The sequence below is a fragment of the Triticum urartu genome, chromosome 2A (genome assembly GCF_056163025.1).
Source record: "Triticum urartu cultivar PI428250 chromosome 2A, HENAU_Tu73, whole genome shotgun sequence".
NCBI classification, from domain to species: Eukaryota; Viridiplantae; Streptophyta; class Magnoliopsida; order Poales; family Poaceae; genus Triticum; species Triticum urartu.
Genome location: NC_141874.1, coordinates 53,912,399 through 53,933,712, shown reverse-complemented (window position 1 = coordinate 53,933,712; position 21,314 = coordinate 53,912,399). Strand labels below are relative to the sequence as shown.

General features: G+C 46.3%; 2 protein-coding genes and 1 non-coding gene across 4 annotated transcripts; 2 read left to right on the top strand and 1 right to left on the bottom strand.

Moving 5' to 3' along the window:
* Positions 1-9,303: 9,303 nt before the first annotated feature.
* Positions 9,304-14,948, top strand: LOC125529270 (ubiquitin-activating enzyme E1 3). Of its 2 annotated transcripts, XM_087543054.1 has the most exons (7): positions 9,304-9,461; positions 9,603-9,868; positions 10,913-11,130; positions 11,294-12,088; positions 12,168-13,036; positions 13,518-13,950; positions 14,080-14,948. In XM_087543054.1, the coding sequence occupies exons 2-7, from the start codon at positions 9,616-9,618 to the stop codon at positions 14,674-14,676; spliced, it is 3,165 nt and encodes a 1,054-aa protein (XP_087399180.1). In that variant the 5' UTR covers positions 9,304-9,461; positions 9,603-9,615; the 3' UTR covers positions 14,677-14,948. The 2 variants fall into 2 exon arrangements, with proteins under 2 accessions (XP_087399180.1, XP_087399179.1); XM_087543053.1 differs by lacking the exon at positions 9,304-9,461 and having other exon boundaries at positions 9,559-9,868.
* Positions 14,949-16,436: 1,488 nt separating this feature from the next.
* Positions 16,437-19,323, top strand: LOC125529269 (protein MALE DISCOVERER 2). Its single transcript, XM_087543052.1, has 6 exons — positions 16,437-16,744; positions 16,853-16,922; positions 17,536-17,945; positions 18,034-18,224; positions 18,302-18,434; positions 18,551-19,323. Exons 1-6 carry the CDS (start codon positions 16,621-16,623, stop codon positions 19,132-19,134), a joined length of 1,512 nt encoding a protein of 503 aa, XP_087399178.1. The 5' UTR covers positions 16,437-16,620; the 3' UTR covers positions 19,135-19,323.
* Positions 19,324-20,839: 1,516 nt separating this feature from the next.
* Positions 20,840-20,959, bottom strand: LOC147983664 (U5 spliceosomal RNA). The gene has a single exon (XR_015617822.1). It is a non-coding gene; the product is annotated as a U5 spliceosomal RNA (small nuclear RNA).
* Positions 20,960-21,314: the final 355 nt, after the last annotated feature.

Genomic DNA, 21,314 nt, shown 5'->3' with positions numbered 1-21,314 from the left:
TTCCATAACATCTGCAATTCGACGGAACAGCCGTTCGGACATGCAGAAGTGTCGCCAGAATAGGTAGGAAGTGTAGATAGCACCGAGCACAAAGTAGTCGCGTTGGTAGATTATGGCCAGGAACTATATTCTGGTGAAATGTCAAACGACCCATCTGCGACCCTTCCTCTTCATTCTGGTCACCACTATCCACATTGCAGAAAGCACTTAGTTGGCGGCTTTGGATGTTTTGATGACTATTATGAGAGGTGGGTCCCGCTTTTGCCAAGGTGGTGTAACGTTTCGCTAGCGACAACGTTAGATCGAGGATTTTACACCGACACCCTTCTTAAAAAAACTTAAAAAGCAATCAGCCCCCTACTTCCTCGTCTTTCCTCTCTGGAGGCCGATGTTCCTACCCTTGGCGCTTCACCCTTCCCCACCGGAGGAGCAACTGCCGCGGCCGCCGAGGCAGTAGCCATTGTGGTTACTGGAGGGCCGGCGACATCAGCTTTTGCGTGCACCAACTGCCACGGGAACCGGAGCAGCTACTGCTTTCGCCGGCGCCAGCTGCTGCATTTTCAAGACAATCTTCTTCATAACCTTGTTGATTCTCTTTAAAGATTCAAGAATATTGATGATTGATACCATTAAACACTTGTTGGATTAAATGTAAATAAGGAACTTTCTTTTTAGCATTTTCCTCAAAAGCATGATGATCATGATACATATATCTCCTCATAAAATTTCTATCATATAAAATTGCATCTATCATAGGACATTCATAACTCACATTCTAAACGTCAAAGATTTCTCTAGCCTCTCGCATTATATAGCCGGGGCTATATCATTTTTGCAGTAGACGAAGAACTTGCTTTTTTTATTTAATACAAGCAAGGAAAACACTGAGAGAAAAGTTGAAGTCGAAGAAATGTAGTATTAGAACTCTCCTAAGAAAAAAATAGCATGGACGATGTTGTATTATAGCAAGCATCGCAAAAAATACAACTTGTCACCATGCAGGAGGCGGAGGACAATTTTTTGGGTCACGACCCCCACAATGGGGATGCGCACCATTGAGTGACGGTGATTTAGTAGAGTACGTCGGAGTTGCCGAATAGCGCACCCGTCATTGACTAGTTCCTTCTATTGGAGTAGCTGCCACTACTCTCTCCTGGTGCTCGGCCGAGGTGGTCATCATCAAACTAAGAACCATCACTACTGCCACAACTTTCGACATCGTCCTTCACAATATAGTGGACAAACTATCGAGAGAATGATGTTAACGGACTAATGTTCTGTTGCTAAGGCAACAAGATGGCATATATATGCAATGAAATGGACCTATTTAGGGATAATATTAATGTATATCTAATTTTTTATTTTTGATAAGGAAAGTATTAATACATATAAAATATTATCCCTATTAAAATTATGTCGTCTGAGCTGGCAATGGCATGGGTTATGCCCGTATAGTATATAATGAATGCCACAATTAATTATTACCTATTTTTGGTTTCTACTATCGGCCTCATCTCTACTTTTAATGAAGGAGTTGGTAGCCTGGTGTGCCGGGTTTTTTCGTCCGTTTTTTCATCTCATCTCCCACCACCCCTCTCACTGGTTTATCTCTTTACAAATAATTACAAAAGGAAAGAAAAACCATGTGCCGCTCCTCCCTCTACGGACCTCGATCTTTTGTCTAGGGTTACTAGATGACCCGTTGCAGCTATGGTGCAATTTAAAGGGCGTGAGTAAACCAAGCTGTCAAACCATGCAAGTTGGAATATTTAGAGACAAATATTCTTTAAACATAAGGAAATAGCTCATACATAGCGCAATATATTATATTGATGATAGGTTCATAGGCTAAAAGAAAGTCATGAGAACAATTTATGCTAAGCAAAGCTACATATACAGAGACGCATCATGTAGATTGCTTTGATCACCCAGCTTCTGGTAAGCAAAGCTACATAGGCAGAGATGCATCATGTAGATTGCTTTGATCACCCAATTTCTAGTAACTAAGATATGTAGTCTTTCGTCGTCCTTACCATCTCTTATACCTATTCTTTGACCCCTTGCATCCACACCCACAATTGGCCATACGGTTGCGCTTTCTTCAGGTCATATTGATCGCCAAACTTATCCCTTCACCTCCTCCAATGCTCACCATGTGGATACCGTAGAAGTCGACCCATTCATCATGGTGCAATGAGGAGGGATGTGGTCATGGATAGGGGCTTTCATGAGGATCAGACAACCGGGGAGACGATAAGTTGAATTGTTGACTAAGAGGGAGAGGGTAGGTGACTGGAGTGATTGTGTGGCTCTAAGGCCGAGGAAGTAGCCGACGTCAAAGTTGACATGGCATGCGTTGTGCGAGGAAAGGGTAACGAGGAAGTTGGTTAGGAGGAGGAGATGGGGGCAGCGAGCCGTGGAGTTGATTGAAGGAAGCGATCGCACGGTAACAACCCCTAGTGGCCATGGGTGCCCACATTCCAGCAAGGCCCACACGTTAGTGAAACATGAGCGACGGGGTCCTAAGAGGGTTCACAATCAACCGACCTTACTGGGTTGTAGAGCGAAAATCCTATGCTTATAGATGATTTACCTATGGACCCCCCCCCCCCCCTACACGCTAAACATTTCACTAACATCTCACGACCACTTCCCCTGAGTTTCATTGAGGGCCCACTCCCCTCCATCCTATAAGTTGACTTCCATAGGCGTAGAACAACTCTTTGTAGAGGGATGGCAGTAGTCAGTAGCTAGAGATGAATGCCCAACAAGATCTGACTCACTTACTTGCAGTTGCAAATCCAAGTCCGGACACTGTGCCATGTCGTGTGCCACCCAGGCACACGTGCCATGCGCCACCTTCCCACACACCTGACCCGCAAATGTTCGTGTAACCGCAAGGTAGTCTTTGATAGACACAAAACTCAATTCCTGTGAGCCGTATCACAAGACAATCCACCATGTTCTCCAACATGCCTCTCAACACCAACTTGACCAAAACGGGTCTGTTTGTTTGTTTGTCACTGCCCCCCCCCCCTTCCTCCTCAGCTTTGTGGACACATGCCTTAAAGTTTTACATGGGCCTTGTATCTAGGCCTTTTGAGGTATATAAGTTGTTTGTTTGTCTAAAAAAACTGTGCCCAGGTCTGTGCCTCTTTGCAAAAATAAAGAGGCACTTTGCTTGTCAAACAAGGTTAGATGGAGAAAAGCGGGCGAAAAAGAGGCACTTTGTTTGAACACAATTGCTTCCTCTTTGTGTGCTCTTGTGATCAGCAACCCATTGAGAAAAATGTCTTGGGACATAGCAATCACCTAGTTCAAGCAAGTAGCCAAAACCTGAATTCCTCACCAACTCCATTTTTTGGTTGCTCTTACAAACACCCTTGACTACTTCGTCAAATGTATCTTATGTTGCACCTGCTATATGATGTCGCTCTTTCCTATTCAGTCCCTCTTTGCTTGTTTGTGCCTGCATTCCTGGTCTCTGTATTGCAATAAAAAAAGGGGGGAAGAGCAATGAGACAAAAAATGGTTTGTATAACAAGCATTCCTGATTGTTTATAGTTGTGTGAGTGGTACAGAAGTAGCTACAAAAAGAAGGTACTGAGGTAGGTACCTTCTTGTTTGGATTTTGAATGGTCCTTCTTCTTTCTCTCCTCTCATTGTGCTCCTGTTGAACTGTATGAATTGAAACGAAAAAGGAAACAAACAAGGTGAGTACAGGAAAAAAAATTGCTCTTAATTTTGCCTACACTGATAAAAATAGTGAAAAATATTACTCCCTCACACAACAAGTGGTCCGATACATCTGTTTCAGTAAGGTCGACGTTGACATGATTTTTTTCAGTCTCAAAATCTGGTGCATAGTTGTTACTATCTTCATCAATAGTATTGGTGTCTGATTCACTGTAGTTCATATCCATGTAGAAGCACTACCAAAAAAGCACATCTGACTGGAAGCTTGTATGTCAAGTTCAGTTTGGGACAATAAAAGCTGATAATGACAGTAGGTACAACGCATGCGCTTGTAAATAAAAAATTTGAGCTAGTCCTATAGAAATATTAAACAAAAGCTAGAGTATCATCAATTAAAAAAATTCGGGCAACACTTCGCCAATACCTATTACAGGTATGTCCAGTGCCTGTACTCTACAGGTAGGTTTCGAATTCATGACTTCCACTGTTACGATTCCATCGAAAGTAGTGAAAAAAATGGTCATAGGTCCAGTACTAGTAAGTTCATATGTAGTGGTTCAACAATAAAATAGGTGCAGAGAGTAAGAACACTCGGTGCTCTAAAATTAACCCGGTCATTTGATTAGTGATGTATAAAAATGGAAGTCTAAAACACGTTCAATCATGTATCAAACAACAAATGGACACTGAACATTGGTCTGCCAAGGGAGCAATGAACACTGAACATGAAGATTGGACACTGATGTGCAGCTTAGGAAATGAACGATGATTCTATTCTAGTAGGCCTTGTTGCGAGTTGAACGTGGACTTGCAACTAGGGAAAAGCTACAAAACTACAGAAAAGAACCCAGTTGCGAGTAAAAAGGTGGACTTGCAAACTATAATTATGAAAGAAAAAATCCCTAATTGTGAGTCAATGGTTGACTTGCAACTAGGGGTCCCTAGTTGCGAGTCGATGGCCGACTTACAACTAGGGAAACTACACCTACGAAAAAGCCCCAGTTACGAGTCGAGGGTTGACTTGCAACTTGGGCACCTACAACTGTGAAGAAGCGCAAGTACAATCCTATAACCTATGGAGAAGCCCAATTGTGTGTCGATAGTTGACATGCAACTGGGTCGGGTCCCCCCTCATGCAACTACAACCCTATGAAAAAATAGCAAATTGCGAGTCGAGGGTTGACTTGCAACTGAAGGGTCGGGGCCAGGGGTGCTCCTACAACCTATGAAAAAAGCCGCAGTTGTGAGTCAAGGGTTGACTTGCAACTGAGGCACCTACAACTAGAAAAAAAGCCCCAGTAGCGAGTCAAGGGGTCAACTTGCAACTAGGGCTACTACAAAATTACTCGGCCCCATATTAATTATATTGTTGCTTAAAAATATTTATCTAGTACTGAAATACGTCTAGATACATCTATCCCAACAACAACTAACATGGGACGGATGGCTCCAATCCGCCACGATGGGTTTGGTGTCATGTAAATGTCCCATGCCATATACACATAATGACAACCATGTCTAATGACCGTATATTGTTCCAAGGAGAATCTTACAATCTCATGTGCTATGATAGCCAAACCATAGAAGGAGTTAGGCATGTGGCTACTATGTATGGCTTGATCTATCACCATCCAGATTCAAACACACATGTTAAGTACCCAAAAGAAAATGCCTATAGCTACGAGTTAATCCCTTACGTTCCAAGCCTGGTGCCAATCTAGTTACTCGGTAGAAAACAATGTGCTAATGGTGCAGCACTTTTGAGCTGTATTCTTGATTTTCATTCATTTGTTTCCGTAGAAGATGTCCTATTACTTTTTTTTTGGTCGCTTGTCACTAGTGTCCATTGTATTCCTCGATGCTCTACTAGGCCGGGTAGCAACGCTATATAGGCATCTCAACTGCCAGACTTAAAGGTGAAGCGTCGGTTGGTCGGCAAGCCAAGTGCCGATAGTGCTTCGACGCACCTATGTCATCTCCTTTTTCTTCAAAAATCTCTTAACTCCGCTGCAATGTTATCATCCGATTGGTCTTCTCATAGGTCCGAGGCGCCAGTATCGAAGCAGAACTGGAGTTGCAGTTTGCTTGACAGCGTGGAGGTTCCAAGCGTGTTGGTCTAGTGGCCCTTGCGAGTTCATGAAGTTTGAAGACACAACTACGTCTGTCTCGATGACAAAGAGGATCTCCATTTTCTTCGATGTGAGAGGGATCCGAATTATGTCCCAACTATTCTAGAGAGAGACAAGAAGAATGTTATTCCTCCAAATGCACCGGATGTTTCAACACCGACGGAAAGTGGTCCTAACATGGATTTGTTAGACACGAACTAGCTACCACCATTGCTCTTAGTTGGTGAAGTGATCGTGTTCATGCCTTTAGATGTGTGGCCATTTTGATTTGCAAACGTATATGCAAATATGACACATTATGTTCATGAAATTTTTGTTGTACGACACATGACAAAACTAGTCATTCATCATTGTTATAACTTGCCTTAACTGGGAATACTAGTGATAGTTTGAAATATACTTCCTTCGTTCCTAAATACTTGTCTTTCTAGGCATTTCAATAAGTGACTACATACGGAGCAAAATGAGTGAACCTACACTCTAAAATATGTCTACATACATCCGTATGTAGTAGTTATTTGAAATGTCTAGAAAAACAAATATTTAGGAACGGAGGGAGTACATTTGTGCTATTCTTTGAACACTACAGTAGTAAAAATAGCTCTCTGGATAGCTCTCTGTACAGCCACAAAATCGCAGGAAAATTGCTCCTCTGAAAAAAAAACCATCAAAATCAGCCCAGCCATCCTTTCTCTCTCTCTCTCTCTCTTTCGGCCTGTGGGCTTCACTTTGCGCCCGCAATGGGCTGCTTCCAGCCGGCCCAAGCTGGGACGAGCAGGCCTGCAGTCCCACCAGCTGGCCTGCAAGCGTGCTGTAGCGAGAAGCCAGCGCTCGAGAAGCTCTACTACTCCTACCGAACGAAATCCCAGCGCCAGGTGAAGCGAGAAGCCAAGTCCAGAAGCTGAATCTGAGAATTTCTTGAGAAGTTGTAAGACATCAGAATAGGCCCTAAGTTACTTCCTTTCACTTCTAGGTTCAGGAACTGTATGTCAGCGCCTACATGGGCACGTAAAAAAGGGGTTTTCTTTTCCTTTTCAAACAAATTAGTCTATTTGGGTGTCAAAAATGCTCTTTTCAAAAATGTTCACGAATTTTGGATAATATTCATGAATATGAAAATATGTTCACAAATTCCAACATTGTTCATGAATAAGAAACATGTTCATGTAGTCAATAAAAATCACAAATTTGAAAAATATTCAATAATGAAAAAAAGCGAATTTAAAAAATGTTCATGAATTCTAATAATTGTCACAAATTTAAAGACACACATAAGACATTTTAAAAATACACGATAAACCTTTTAAAATGCATGGCAAGCATCTTTTAGGACGAGGTGAATATTTTCTTTCAAAGTACATGATGAAGACTTTATAAATACGCGATGATTTCTTTAAAATACAGTAAACATTTTATAAGTTGCATTGTGAAAAAAATTCAAAAACAATAATCAAATTTGTATGACATGCAACTGGGTCGGGTGAGTTGTGTGCCGGTGGTGGATATGCAACTGGGTCGGGAATAGTTGTGTATCGAGGGTGCACATGCAGCTGGGTTGGTTGAGTTTCGAGTCAAGGGTGACAACTCGGTCAAGACAAGTTGTGTCTCGAGGATGAAGTTGCAACTGACACAAAAATGGGTAGGGCCCCTATATGTGTACCAAGGGTGAAGTTACGATTGTGACAAAATTGGTCGGCCCCCTAGTTGCGTATTGAGGATGTAATGGCAACTAGAAGAAAAAGGCGGGCCCCCAATTGCTTCTAGAGGTGTAGTTGGACTTGCAACTAGGACAAATTTGGGTTGGGCCCAATTGTGTGTCGAGGGTGGACTTGCAACCGGGACAAGAAAAAAGACGACCCCCACCAATTTCATGTCAGGGGTGGAGTTGTAACTCGTACAAAAATGATTGGCCTCCCATGACGGTGTCATACATCGGAGGTGGCTCACCGAGAGGAGCCCAACAGAAGACCCGCCAGAGGGCCCACGAGGCCCAGCGACTGAAGGGAGACCAAATGGGAAGATAAGCACCTGGCGATCATCTTGACTCCCAAGTTGGTGGTGGCGGCACCTGGATCGCATCTTTTTCTGTAAAAGCCTAGCCTCCGACGTGTATATAATGGGAGGCTAATCTTAGATAGACCAACTCTCGGTAGCCATCTCATCCACACCATTGTAACCCCAGCATGAGGTATTCCTCCCCCATGAATAAGAAACACAAGTAGGATGTAGGGGATTACTCTCCGAAGGCTTGAACCTGGGTAAAATTCTCGTGTGACCTTCGAACTGAGACTTCAGCTATGCAAGACCCCTACAGAGGGATCTGACCGTTTTCTACACCGTCACCTAAGTAATGTGTCGAGGGTGGACTTGTGTAATTCAGACAAAAAGGGCCAGGGCCTAATTGTGTAGTCAGGGTGGACTTGTGACTGGGAAAAAAAGCGAGGGCCCCAGTTGCATATCGGTGGCGGAGATGTAACTTGGGACAAAATTGGTTGGATCCCCAATTGTGTATAGAGAGTGGACTTGCAACTCAGAAAGAAAAGAAAAAACACAGCCCCCAATTGCACGTCGGGGTGTAGTTTGACTTGCAATTAGGACAAAAAATGGGTTCGGCCCAACTTATGTGTCGAGGGTGGAGTTGCGACTGAGACAAGAAAAAAAAGATGAGACCCCCAATTGCATGTCGAGGATGGAGTTGCAATTGAGACAAAAATGGTTGGTCCTCCAGCTGTGTGACGAGGATGTACTTACGAATGCGACAAAAAATTGGCCGTGTTTGGTTGCGTATTGATGCTGGTGTGCTCTGGCGAACTCTAAGTTTGCCTCCGTGCTAGCCACCTTTGTCCAGCCATGTCAACCTCTTTCTTTTGCTTGTGGTGTCATGTAACATTTTCTTATGACATAACCGGTACTGCATCTCTTAACCACCTGTGCTTACGTGATTGCTCCTTGTATTGTCACATTGATCCTTTTGTATGTGTGTGTTTCACTGTTATCCTATATGATTTTCGGTCCGGTTTTCTTCGTTCCCCCAAAAAATAAAAATAGGAAAGCTCTTATCCTACATCTCCAACACAACAAGATCAACTGGAAGTGCCAAGTTACCAACTATCGTAGGGATATCAACCAATCAATGGTTTTCAATCCGGTCTCCCACATAAGCCAGATCAATCTCTATTGGAACCGAGGTCAACATACCGGCGGGGGTTCCTCCCCCCGGTGACCGATTCATCGAAAACAAAAATTGTTCATCGAGTTTGTATTTTGAAATCTTGTACAACCACAACACGGTTGGCAGACAGTAGCACATCGGAGAGTGCCAGCGCTAGCCGGGTTTCGAAATGGGCAAGCACTGAACCCCCGCTTTCAAACCCACCCTAAAATTCGCGAGCAGCCAATCCGGCCTCCCCGCATATAAACCCTCCCCGTCATCCTCCCCACCAGTCCAAACGCGCTGCCAGCACCAGCGCCGCCTCCCCCCTTCCCCACCCCCCTCCCTCCCCCCGCCGCCCGCCCCACGAATCAGTACCCCCTCCCGAAGCTCCCACGCCGCCCCGCGCCGAAACCTAGCCGCCACGCGTCGCGCCTCCTCCGATCCCTTCCCTCCCCCGCGCCGGCGAGGCCGCCGCCCCACAGGTACGTTCCTTCCGCTCCGTTCCCCCGATTGGTAGTACTTAGCGCTCGCCTCGCGCGGGAGGCATGGTCTTCTCCGCTCCCTGCTGTTTCGGATTGGGCGCGCGTTTCGACCATGGGGTGCTTACGGCGGCTGCTGCGCAGGGGCCTGCGCGCCATGCTCCCGTCCAAGAGGCCGTCCGACGCCGCGGCGGGGGACGAAAACGGCCGCGGAGGGGACGCCAAGAGGCCCAGGCTCGGGGAGACGGAGGGCGCGGGCGGCGGCGGGGGCAGTAACGGCGCCGCGCCGCAGGAGATCGACGAGGACCTCCACAGCAGGCAGCTCGCCGTGTACGGGAGGGAGACCATGCGCCGCCTCTTCGCCTCCGACGTCCTCGTCTCCGGGCTCAACGGGCTTGGCGCCGAAATTGGTTACGTCTGCTAATCCCTTCTCCGCCTGCCATTTTTTGTTTATTAGTTCGTTGCAATGACATGTCGTGCATACACTGAATTGTGCTGGGAAATTCTGCACCAATGTTCCTTCCGTGTAGAGATTGACTGGTCTATGCTATGGGGTCTGTTTTTGCCTGCTATGTAGTACTGCTATTGCGCAAACTCTGGCTGATACTGATCTGGAATTGTTTAGTTTGTTGCAATGACATACTGCATATACTGAATTGCAATGACATACCGCATATACTGATCTGGTTGATACTTATCGTATAAATATTTAGTTTGTTGCAATGGCATACTGCATATTCTGAATTGCCCTGGGAAATTCTGTATCAATGTCCATTCCATGTAGAGATTGACTGGTCTATGGTGTCTGTTTTTGTCTGCTATGTAGTGCTGATATTGCCTGAACTCTGGTAGATACTGGTCTGGATTCGCTGGACGTTTTTAAACGCTTGTGTTGGGGATGGGATGCTCTGACAGCTAGACTGCGAACTTCTAGATGCTTGTTTCAGTACCAATGGGAATGGAACCCGGGGATGGGGTATGAGTGCTTGTGCTATTTCTGTCTATATAAATTTCATATGTTTATACAAAAGGCTTACCACGTTACCGTATTCTAGATGCAGAATTGTACTGGAAAATTCTACACCAATGCCCAATTCATGCAGATTAAGTGATTAGCTAGTCTATGGGTTTGTTTTTGTTTGTTGTAGAGGTGATATTGCCCAAATATGGTAGAGATACTGATCTGAAATTGCTGAAAGTTTTTAACCCACCGTGTTGGGCATGTAATGGTCCATAACAGCTAAACTGGGTATTGCTGGATGCTCCTTTGATTTATTGATTAGCAATGCGAATGAAACTTGGGGATGGGTGCAGTACTTGTGCTGTTTGTGGCTAGCCAATTCTTTTTAAATGTTTATACTAGTTAAAAGTCTTAGCAGGTTCTGCAACTATACGCCACATTTCTTATGTGTTATGCCTGTTGTATTAAACATACATGCTGACCTTTTTTGCAGCAAAGAATCTTGCCCTTGCTGGAGTCAAGTCTGTCACTATACATGATGTAAAAACTGTGGAGATGTGGGACTTGTCTGGCAATTTCTTTTTATCTGAGGATGACATTGGGAAGAACAGGGCTGCTGCTTGTGTAGCAAAGCTGCAGGAGCTGAACAATGCTGTTCTTATATCAGCTCTGACAGAAGAACTAACGACGGAGCACCTGTCTAAGTTCCAGGTTTGTCTCTAGTCCTTGCTGTCAAAATCCATTGTTTTCCACTTGCAAACTTTTTGTTGCTGACCCCTGACCTTATTTGTAGCCTGCTGCATACACCACTTCAGATTTCACATACACTTCGCTTTGATATGACTGTCTAACTTGTAGCTTATTTTCATGGCAGGCTGTTGTTTTCACTGATATAGATTTAGACAAGGCTTATGAATTTGATGATTATTGTCACAACCACCAGCCTCCTATTTCCTTTATCAAATCTGAAGTCTGTGGCCTTTTTGGTAGTGTCTTTTGTGACTTTGGACCAAAGTTTACTGTTCTTGATGTTGATGGTGAAGATCCGCATACTGGTATAATTGCATCGATCAGCAATGATAATCCTGCCCTGATATCCTGTGTTGATGATGAACGGCTTGAATTCCAAGATGGTGATCTTGTTGTTTTCTCTGAGGTCCATGGTATGACAGAACTGAATGATGGAAAACCAAGGAAGGTTAAAAATGCAAGACCGTTTTCATTTAGCATCGAGGAGGACACAAGTAACTTTGGCATTTATGTAAAAGGTGGAATTGTCACACAAGTGAAGGAACCAAAGGTGCTATGCTTCAAGGCACTAAGAGATGCCATGACAGATCCTGGAGAAGTTCTTCTGAGTGACTTCTCAAAGTTTGAGCGCCCCCCTGTGCTTCATCTGGCATTTCAAGCTCTGGACAAATTTAAGAAAGACCATGGACGCTGCCCTGCTGCTGGTTGTGAGGAGGATGCTCAAAGTTTTCTGAAGATTGCTGCTGCTATTAATGAAGCCTCAGCTGATCGCAAGCTGGACACTATTGATGAGAAACTATTCCGACAGTTTGCAAGTGGTTCTCGAGCTGTATTGAACCCTATGGCTGCGATGTTTGGTGGTATTGTTGGTCAAGAAGTTGTGAAGGCTTGTTCAGGGAAGTTCCATCCTCTCAACCAGGTTTGTGCTCTGATCCACCTGTCTTTTGTTCTTAATGGTCACACATTATCCTTTTCTGATTAAGCTCCAATTTATGCAGTTCTTCTACTTTGACTCTGTTGAATCCCTGCCAACATATCCGTTGGAACCCCAAGACTTGAAGCCATCAAACAACCGCTATGATGCTCAGGTCTCTGTATTTGGTTCCAAGCTTCAGAAGAAAATGGAGGGGGCTAATACTTTTGTTGTAGGGTCTGGTGCTCTTGGATGTGAATTCCTGAAAAACCTTGCGTTAATGGGGGTGTCTTGTAGCAGCAAGGGAAAGTTAACCATAACAGATGATGATATCATTGAGAAAAGTAATTTAAGCCGTCAATTCTTGTTCCGTGACTGGAATATTGGACAGGCAAAGTCTACTGTGGCTGCTACAGCCGCTAGTGCTATCAACCCCAGCCTTCACATTGATGCTCTCCAGAACCGTGCCTGTCCAGATACCGAGAATGTCTTCCATGACACATTCTGGGAGGGCCTAGATGTTGTCATCAATGCACTTGATAATGTCAATGCCAGGATGTATATGGACATGAGGTGCCTGTACTTCCAGAAGCCACTACTGGAGTCAGGTACATTGGGCGCAAAGTGCAATACTCAAATGGTGATTCCTCACCTTACTGAAAATTACGGGGCTTCAAGAGATCCTCCTGAGAAGCAGGCGCCTATGTGCACAGTCCATTCTTTTCCACACAACATTGATCACTGCTTGACATGGGCTCGTTCAGAGTTTGAGGGTTTGCTCGAGAAAACGCCAAATGAAGTGAACTCTTTTCTGTCTAACCCTGCTCAATATGCTGCTGCAATGAGGAAGGCAGGTGATGCTCAAGCAAGAGAATTGCTTGAACGTGTCTCTGAGTGTCTTAACAAGGACCGGTGCAGTACATTTGATGATTGCATAAGCTGGGCCCGACTGAAGTACGTTCTCTTTTCTGCCTTTGTTTGTTACGTTCTCCTTTGCATGAATATTGTTACATTTTTGCTAGGTTCTCAACTGGATTTTAAGCTGCTGACTTGGTTGTCTAGATAATTTATAACAAAAACATCACATTCTCCTTTACATGAATTTTGTTACATTTTTGCTAGGCTCTCAACTAGATTTTAAGCTGCTAACTTAGTTGTCTAGATAATTCATCACAAAAAAATATTAGCTCGGTCTACCAGGCATGGATGATGTGATTCAGCCGTTTTCACTTTTATTTGAACATTCAATTGTGTGATCTGTATAGACTAGTACTGTTGAGAACTTGAGATTATATCACCTTGCGTTCACAAGGCATTGGCATGAAGTACCGTACTTCTTCTATAACTTCTCTTTTCCTTAGAGGTGTGTGTAGCTCATTTTTGTGCTTCACGTTTTGGCTCAAGTTAAAATCTCTCTCCTTTCGTTTTTTGCCAGATTTGAGGATTATTTCTCAAACCGCGTGAAGCAGCTCACATTCACTTTTCCTGAAGATGCTGCCACTAGTATGGGTGCTCCTTTCTGGTCTGCCCCCAAGCGCTTCCCCCGTGCACTGCAGTTTTCAGCTGCTGATCAATCTCACCTTAACTTCATCATGTCTGCTTCGATATTGAGAGCGGAGTCATTTGGGGTTGCTATACCTGAATGGGCAAAGGATACTAGTAAGCTGGCTGATGTAGTAAACAAAATTGCAGTTCCTACGTTTGAGCCAAAGCAAGGGGTTAATATTGTGACAGATGAGAAGGCATCGAATCTTTCCAGCACCTCAGTTGATGATGTCGCCGTTATTGAAGATCTTCTGGCTAAGTTGCAAGAATATGCCAAGATGCTACCTCCAGGATTCCAAATGAAACCTATCCAATTTGAGAAGGTATTTATTCCCAAATCTTTGGATCAGCAAGTCTTAGGTTCAAAAGTTTTGTTCACAAGTGCTTACATCCACATCACAACCCTTCTGTACTCTTCAGCATGTAACAATGCCTTGAGTTTGCTTGTACAGGATGATGACACCAACTTCCACATGGATTTAATATCCGGATTAGCAAACATGCGTGCAAGGAACTACAGCATCCCAGAGGTCGACAAGCTGAAGGCCAAGTTCATCGCAGGCAGGATCATCCCGGCCATTGCAACCTCAACCGCCATGGCCACAGGACTCGTGTGCCTCGAGCTGTACAAGGTCATCGCCGGCGAGCACCCCGTCGAGGACTACCGCAACACATTCGCGAACCTCGCCCTCCCACTCTTCTCGATGGCCGAGCCGGTCCCGCCCAAGGTCATGAAGCACAAGGAGACGAGCTGGACCGTGTGGGACCGGTGGTCCGTCCAGGGCAACCTCACCCTCGCCGAGCTCCTGCAGTGGTTCGCCGACAAGGGCCTCACCGCCTACAGCATCTCGTGCGGCACCTCCCTGCTGTACAACAACATGTTTGCGAGGCACAAGGACCGGCTAACCAAGAAGGTGGTCGACATCGCCAGGGAGGTGGCCAAGGTGGACGTCCCCGAGTACCGGAGGCACCTGGACATCGGCGTGGCCTGCGAGGACGAGGACGAGAACGACGTCGACATCCCCCTCGTGTCGGTTTACTTCCGCTAGTCTGGGTCTCGAGATAAGAAGCCTTGCCGCATCTCCAGAACTCTGTTGTCTCGCGAAAGCCACTGATGTATTAGTAGTTTAGCCGCCGCTCTCGTGCTGATAGCTCTATCATGGTCACCTAAGATGTTCTCTCTTTGTGGTATACTGGTCCTACAGTTATCTGCTGGTTGGTCGCAGTCAAATAGTTGGAGTTGGAGGAATGAACAACAGACACATCGGTTACGGTTAATTGACAGGTTACCAACATTTGGTAGTACCATCTTTTCCCTTTATGCGCGCATTGTCATCTTTCATCTCCAGTCTTCTCTCTGAATCTGTGACGTTTTTCCGTCAGGATTTTCCCCCTAGATTCTTAGTCAGGCTCAAAGAGGTGAGGTTTTGGCATTTCTATTCCTAAGCCAGGCACTCCAGGCAGAATAGGGTGCCGGATCTGGAGCGCAGTTTAGCTCCTAAAATAATGCAGGAGTCATGACTGCATCACGTCACCTGATATTATATTTTTGTTGCTCTCTCTCTTTCGTAGCTCAAAGATCGTGTCGACACCGAAACGAGGCAAGATCAAGTATTTTATCCCGCGTCGTCAGACGCTCTAGTAGTAGTACTTAAGTTAATCCACTCGTTAACGGTCGACGGCGAGGTGGAATGGGTCACGGATAACCGCCACTTGATTGTAGAGTAATTCGGGGGGCACTTGATGAGGAGAGCCAAGGAGGATCACGTCCAAATCAGTGATCAATGCGGCATGTGAGTCTTGGTGATACTTTATTTGCGATTAAAGAAAAATACTGTTGCTGCTGGTCACGGTCAACTGCTCTGCTTCTGGGCCACCTCCCATCCATGTAAACCAAATTATTATTACGAGGTATAAGTTGCACCACAAGTAAACAATCCGTCGTGCTTGGTCTCCCGGTCCATGTCCGTACGCACGCACGCACGAGTTGAATTTCCACGTTATTTTCAAGGAGGTGGCTGGGTCTCATCCATTCCCTTCGTTCACACAAATATAAGGTGTTTGGATGTTTCGATATAAGTGTAGTACATACGGAGTGAAATGGGTGAACAAACATACTAAAACGTGTCTACCATCCGGTTCACAGAAAAGATGGAACATCTTATATTCATGAACGGAGGGAGTAGATGAGAATCACCTTCACACCATTTGATTTTATGCAATGATTTGTGTGGAATTTGTTTCTTCATTTCTTTCCAATTGATCGATCAAATGATGCAGCAGTTAGATGCGGCTTTGTTAGTCCTACATACGAGAATTAGCAAATCCGAATTGTCAAACATGGACAAAAACTCTCCATGGCGCACAGTCTACCCTGCTAATTGGCAGGACGTCGGCGCAAACTCAGCTCAAGACTTTTAAACACTTTGCGAACCCGTGATTTGCAAATCTTCTTCTTTTTTCCTCTCTTTTGGCCTGCTTTAAATGATTCCCTTTTCATTCCCTTTGCTTCAGCCGGAAGAGAAAACGAACCTATAAACAAAATAAACAGAAAAGGAAAGCATTTAAAACAGGCCAAAAAAAGCAACAACAACAAAATACGAAAAAAATAGCGTTAACGCGTCCAGCCTTTTTTGCCAAGCTTTAATAATATACTACTATAAGAAAATAAACAGAAAAGGAAAGCATTTATTTATTTTTAAGGAAAATAAATGACGATTGTCGTCGCGCTGGCCGGTCTCTTTCGCCCGCCTTTCTCCCCCCTCCCCTTGGCCGCGTCCAACCCCTTTCCTCCACCGCTCACGCGCTTCCCTTCCCAGATCCCCCCACCCTCTCCCCTCCCTCGCCACCGAACCACCATACACCGAGCAGCCTCAGCTTCATTCTCCTCTCTTCCCATTCGGTCCCCGCGACTCGCTCCAGCCACATGCCACTGCCCCGTGATCCTCTTGCCGCCGCTGCCATTCCATTCCTCCCCACGACCTGCCGTGCTGATGATGGACGACCCGCCGCCCTCCTCGCTCCACCGGCTTCCCGTGCCGCCGCCGCCGCCGCTGCTGCTTCTGCTTCTGTTGATGCTGGTCTCCGTCTCCTGCCCGCTCGCCCGCGCCGCCGCAGGTCCGTCTTCTTCTTCTTGGGTTTTCGCTCGCTTGCTTGCTTGTCTCTTTCTTGGACTACTTCCGGTGATCCAGGCGAGCTGATTCTGGGCGCTCTTGGTTTCTGCAGCGGCTGGAGGAGGACTTGGTGGTGCTCAGGAATGGGGCGCGAGCACGGACGCCGCTTCCGTTGAACTCAGGTGAGCTCGCGAATCCGCGGCGGCCTTGGTGATTTCAGTGCTATTAGTCATAGAGCTTCTTCATTTTTTTGCGAGATATTAGTCGTAGAGCTTGGGTTGGAATTTTCTGGGATTTTTTTGGGGGACGTATGTATGCAACTGTATAACTGTAAATTGGCTTGCGCTGGGTGTTCTTGGTTGGTGATTCGGCAATGATTTGAGGCGGCCTGGCTTATCGGCCGGTGGTTAGGTGGAGCCGGGTTATTATAGTTTCGGTACGGGAGGCTGAAAGGTGGCACAAATCTGGGGGGAGGGCATGTCTCTGCCTGATTGATCCAATCATTTTTCTTCTGGTATCAATCAATCGTGCCAGCATCTGAAAACGGATTAACAAATCTGAATTGGCACTATATATATTTTTTATAATGATTCCATACAGCTCGAGATAAGCATATGCTTACTGAATACCCTGTTCTTACATCTGGAGGTGTTGCCATGAGTGAAATTTATTTACTCCGTATTTATGATGATCAAGGTGTTTCTTGCTCAACTGCAGCTGTTTCTTACTCATATGAGATGCACCAAGTATACTAACCTTTTCTTTGTTTTGCCTCATGTGCCGTCGGAACATCAGAAATTCGCATCCAAGAAGACTGCTACAGATACCCTTCCCACCATCTCTCATGCCGACGACTCGAGCTCCTGGCCACAAGAAGCGCGGGCGTCACCCAAGAGCACCCTCGCCCGCTCCATCGCCGTCGCCGTTCGCCGCTCCGCCGAAAGCCTCGCCATTGTTAGCCCCTCCACATGTGGTCAGGCCTCTGCCTTCCACCCCACAGCCAAGTCATGATCCTCAAGTTGCTGCCCCAGTCAACCCTTTGCATAGGCATTCCTGGAGAGCCTACGGTCTGGTCACGGCGGGTGGTGCAGCTCTCCTTGTCATGACAGCGGCGTTTGCTGTGTACTGCCGGGCGAAGAAAGTGGGTACTGTGAGGCCTTGGGTCACAGGGCTAAGCGGGCAACTGCAGCGAGCATTTGTGACAGGTAACCTTCTTTTTACTTGTGCATATTTGTATACAATATTTAGAGTACTTCGGTTGCACCTTAACACATGACCAATCATGTTTTCCAGGTGTGCCTTCACTGAAACGGTCAGAGCTGGAAGCAGCCTGTGAGGATTTCAGCAATATAATTGGTTCCACGGCTAACTGCATGTTGTATAAGGGAACATTGTCAAGCGGAGTCGAAATAGCGGTTGTGTCAAGTTTAATATCATCTAAGAATGATTGGTCAAAAGAATGTGAATCCCAGTACAGGAAAAAGGTAAGAGCTGCCACTGACCTCCTTATGCACTTTTTTTTTTGCGTAATACACATTGACTGAAACGGCTGTGGTTTCAGATCTCGAGTTTATCCAAAGTGGGCCACAAGAATTTTATAAATCTGCTTGGCTACTGTGAAGAAGAAAATCCTTTCACCAGAGCTATGGTGTTTGAATATGCTCCAAATGGAACCCTTTTCGAGCATCTCCATGGTAAGTGTGTACATAATATATCCTTTTAATTTTCTCTGTCAACAGAATGATTCCTATAATGTCCAGACACGTCTCAACAATTTCAGTATTTCATAATGCTTTTGATTGTGTTGCAGTTAGAGAAGCTGAGAATCTGGACTGGATGGCACGACTTAGAATATCGATGGGGATAGCATACTGTCTCGAGCAAATGCACAAGCTCAATCCACCCGTCGTGCCAAGGAGCTTCAGCTCAACAACTATCCACCTCACCGATGATTTCGCCGCAAAGGTTTCAGATCTTGATTTCTGGAATGGCACCAAGGGATCCGATTCCGTCACCGACGACTGCACCATGTTGGACACGGAGAGCATCGTGCATCAGTATGGCATTATACTGCTGGAGATATTAACCGGGAGAGTACCCTTCCCTGAGCAAGACCTGCCACTTGAACAGTGGGCGTCCATCTATTTTGAAGGCAAGATGCCTCTTGCAGAGCTGATGGACTCGAGCCTGGGCTCCTTCCCTGAAGAAACCGCGCGCGCGTTGTGCGACGTCGCGAGGTCCTGCATCGACCCGGACCCGAGCAAGAGACCGCGGATGGCGCAGGTGGCGGCGCAGATGAAGGAGATCACAGCGGTGGGGCCTGAGGGCGCGACTCCGAAGGTGTCGCCGCTGTGGTGGGCTGAGCTTGAGATCATGTCTGCTGAAGCTACCTGAATGGTGAATCCCTTGGGCAGTCTATTTCCCCTGTTATGATCATGGATTCTTTGGTTTGCTTTGTTGTTCCTTGTACTGGAAAGTTGGCTGTGGCTTTGAGCTTGAACGTGTAGTAGTGGGTTAGTGGCATTGTAATGAGGTGTCCTGCCAGCAAATTTAGTGAGAGTAAACGGGGAGATGTGTGGTTTACGCCATGTTTACCTATGATTTGATCAGTTCTTAGGTACAAGATCAAATCCAGCTAGGCTTTGGCTGTGAAAGTTAAAATCATCCAATAAATTAAAACCATCCCAAAAAAATCTCAGCGAAATAAGCAATTTCAGATTGGGCAGTGATAGGCGCTGGCAGTCCAGCCGAATGGTTGGGCCGGACTAGCCCCAGCCACCCGATCCCGCGACTGCGAGTCGTTCGATCCCGGCGTTGACTTCCCCTTTCCCTCTTCCTCTCCACAAAGCCCCATTGCCTGGACGTCCACCCAGCCACCGACCGTCACCCACTCACCTGGACCTCCTTTCTTTGCCGCCCTTGCGCTGCTGGAAGCGCCATCGGTCGCCGCCGTCTTCTCTCATGTTTCTCGCCGGGATCCATGCATGAAGCAAAAACTCCGCCCCCGTGGGATGCAGCTTCCCTTGCTGGTGATGGTTCGCAGCTCCGGCAACGCCAGTCGCCGGTTGCAGCTCCGCGTCATGCTCGCCGCCGTGCCGTGCTCGCCGCCGACACTCGCAACAAAAAAAGTTGTCAAGAAAACATATCTGTGTTGCCGCACCCTGTTGAATCATTTTGAAAACTTGGTTCCAGCAAATTGAAACTATGGTTGCAGCAAAAAATCGCTGGTACAGAAAAAACTCTGATAGTAGCAAATGACATCTTCGGTAGTAGCAAAACTCTGAGATGGTTACAGAAAATTGAAGTGCTGGTTGTAGCATGGCGTGACAGCATTGTAGCAAAAAATTCCCAACGCTGACTATGGCAAAGCCGCAAAATAAGACACCGGTTGTAGCAAAAATCGACACCAGTTGTAGCAAATATCGCTGGATCATAGTGGCTACAAACACCGGCGAACTCGGGTTGCAGCATTTGACGACACACGTTGCCGATTGTAGCTCCGTTGTGCACACGTTGTAGCATCTTTGCAAGCTTGTTGTAGCTTTGTGGCACATGGTTGTAGCATTCACGACAGCATCGTCGGCAGGTCTTTCGTGCAGCAACCTAATGGGGTCCACCGGTTGGCCTCGCCGGAGAAGCCGCAGCGCCTGAGGTCACAGAGGGGGGGGGGGGGGGTGAAAGGTGGAGGGAGGTTGAGTGGTAAAAGGAAAAAGAAGATAAGGGGTCCGCCAGTGATGGCCTCGCCGGAGAAGCCGCGGCGCTCGGCGGCAGCGCCTGAGGTCATGGAGGGGGGTGGGGATGAAAGTTGTGTGGTGGAAGGAAGAAGATAAGGCAAAAGAAAAAAAAAACTGGGAGAAGGATGCGCGAGACAGGCTGGATTCATGTGGATCAAACACGCGCGATGCGACCGGCGTAAAACGTTTACCTTTCAGATTTATGTATCTTGGAATTTATTCAATCTTATAAAGCTGCTACTAGGCTTCACCCGGCTGATCTTAGAAAAAGGTCAGCCACCTAGACAGCCGTTGATTTGCGCCAACACAATCTGCAGTTTACGTCCAAACAAGAACTCCGAAATATTTTGAATTTGCATTGTGGGACCCTCCCCTTGTGGGGAAGGACCCTCTAAAAATTATCGTATGCTGCTCATTGTGGCGCCCACACGGTATTCTTTAGTAAAAGGCGAAAGAATAGTTCGCTCTGTGGTCACCACGCAGCTGCGTGCCGTCCAACGCTGGCCCTGGCTGCCCTCTTATACACCCCGCTCGCCACAGCTTCTCCCACGGCCAGCGATGTGGGACTAAACTCGAGCGCTACTACACAGACTCACTCCCCTCTGCTGTCAGCTGGGCTCGATCTCACTCACGCGGCCTTAACAGGCCTGCAGGCCCAGTGCTGCCACCCCCATTCTATAAGGCCCAATGCGGAGGATGATATATAACTGGGCCAGATTCAAATACACGCATTTCTTTCGAGAACAATAATTTGTGCCCCATTACGCTAAAAAACAAAAATGTGGCACATACATGACTTACTGACTTACTGTGAGTGCCCGTGCATGGAGATCGATTGGC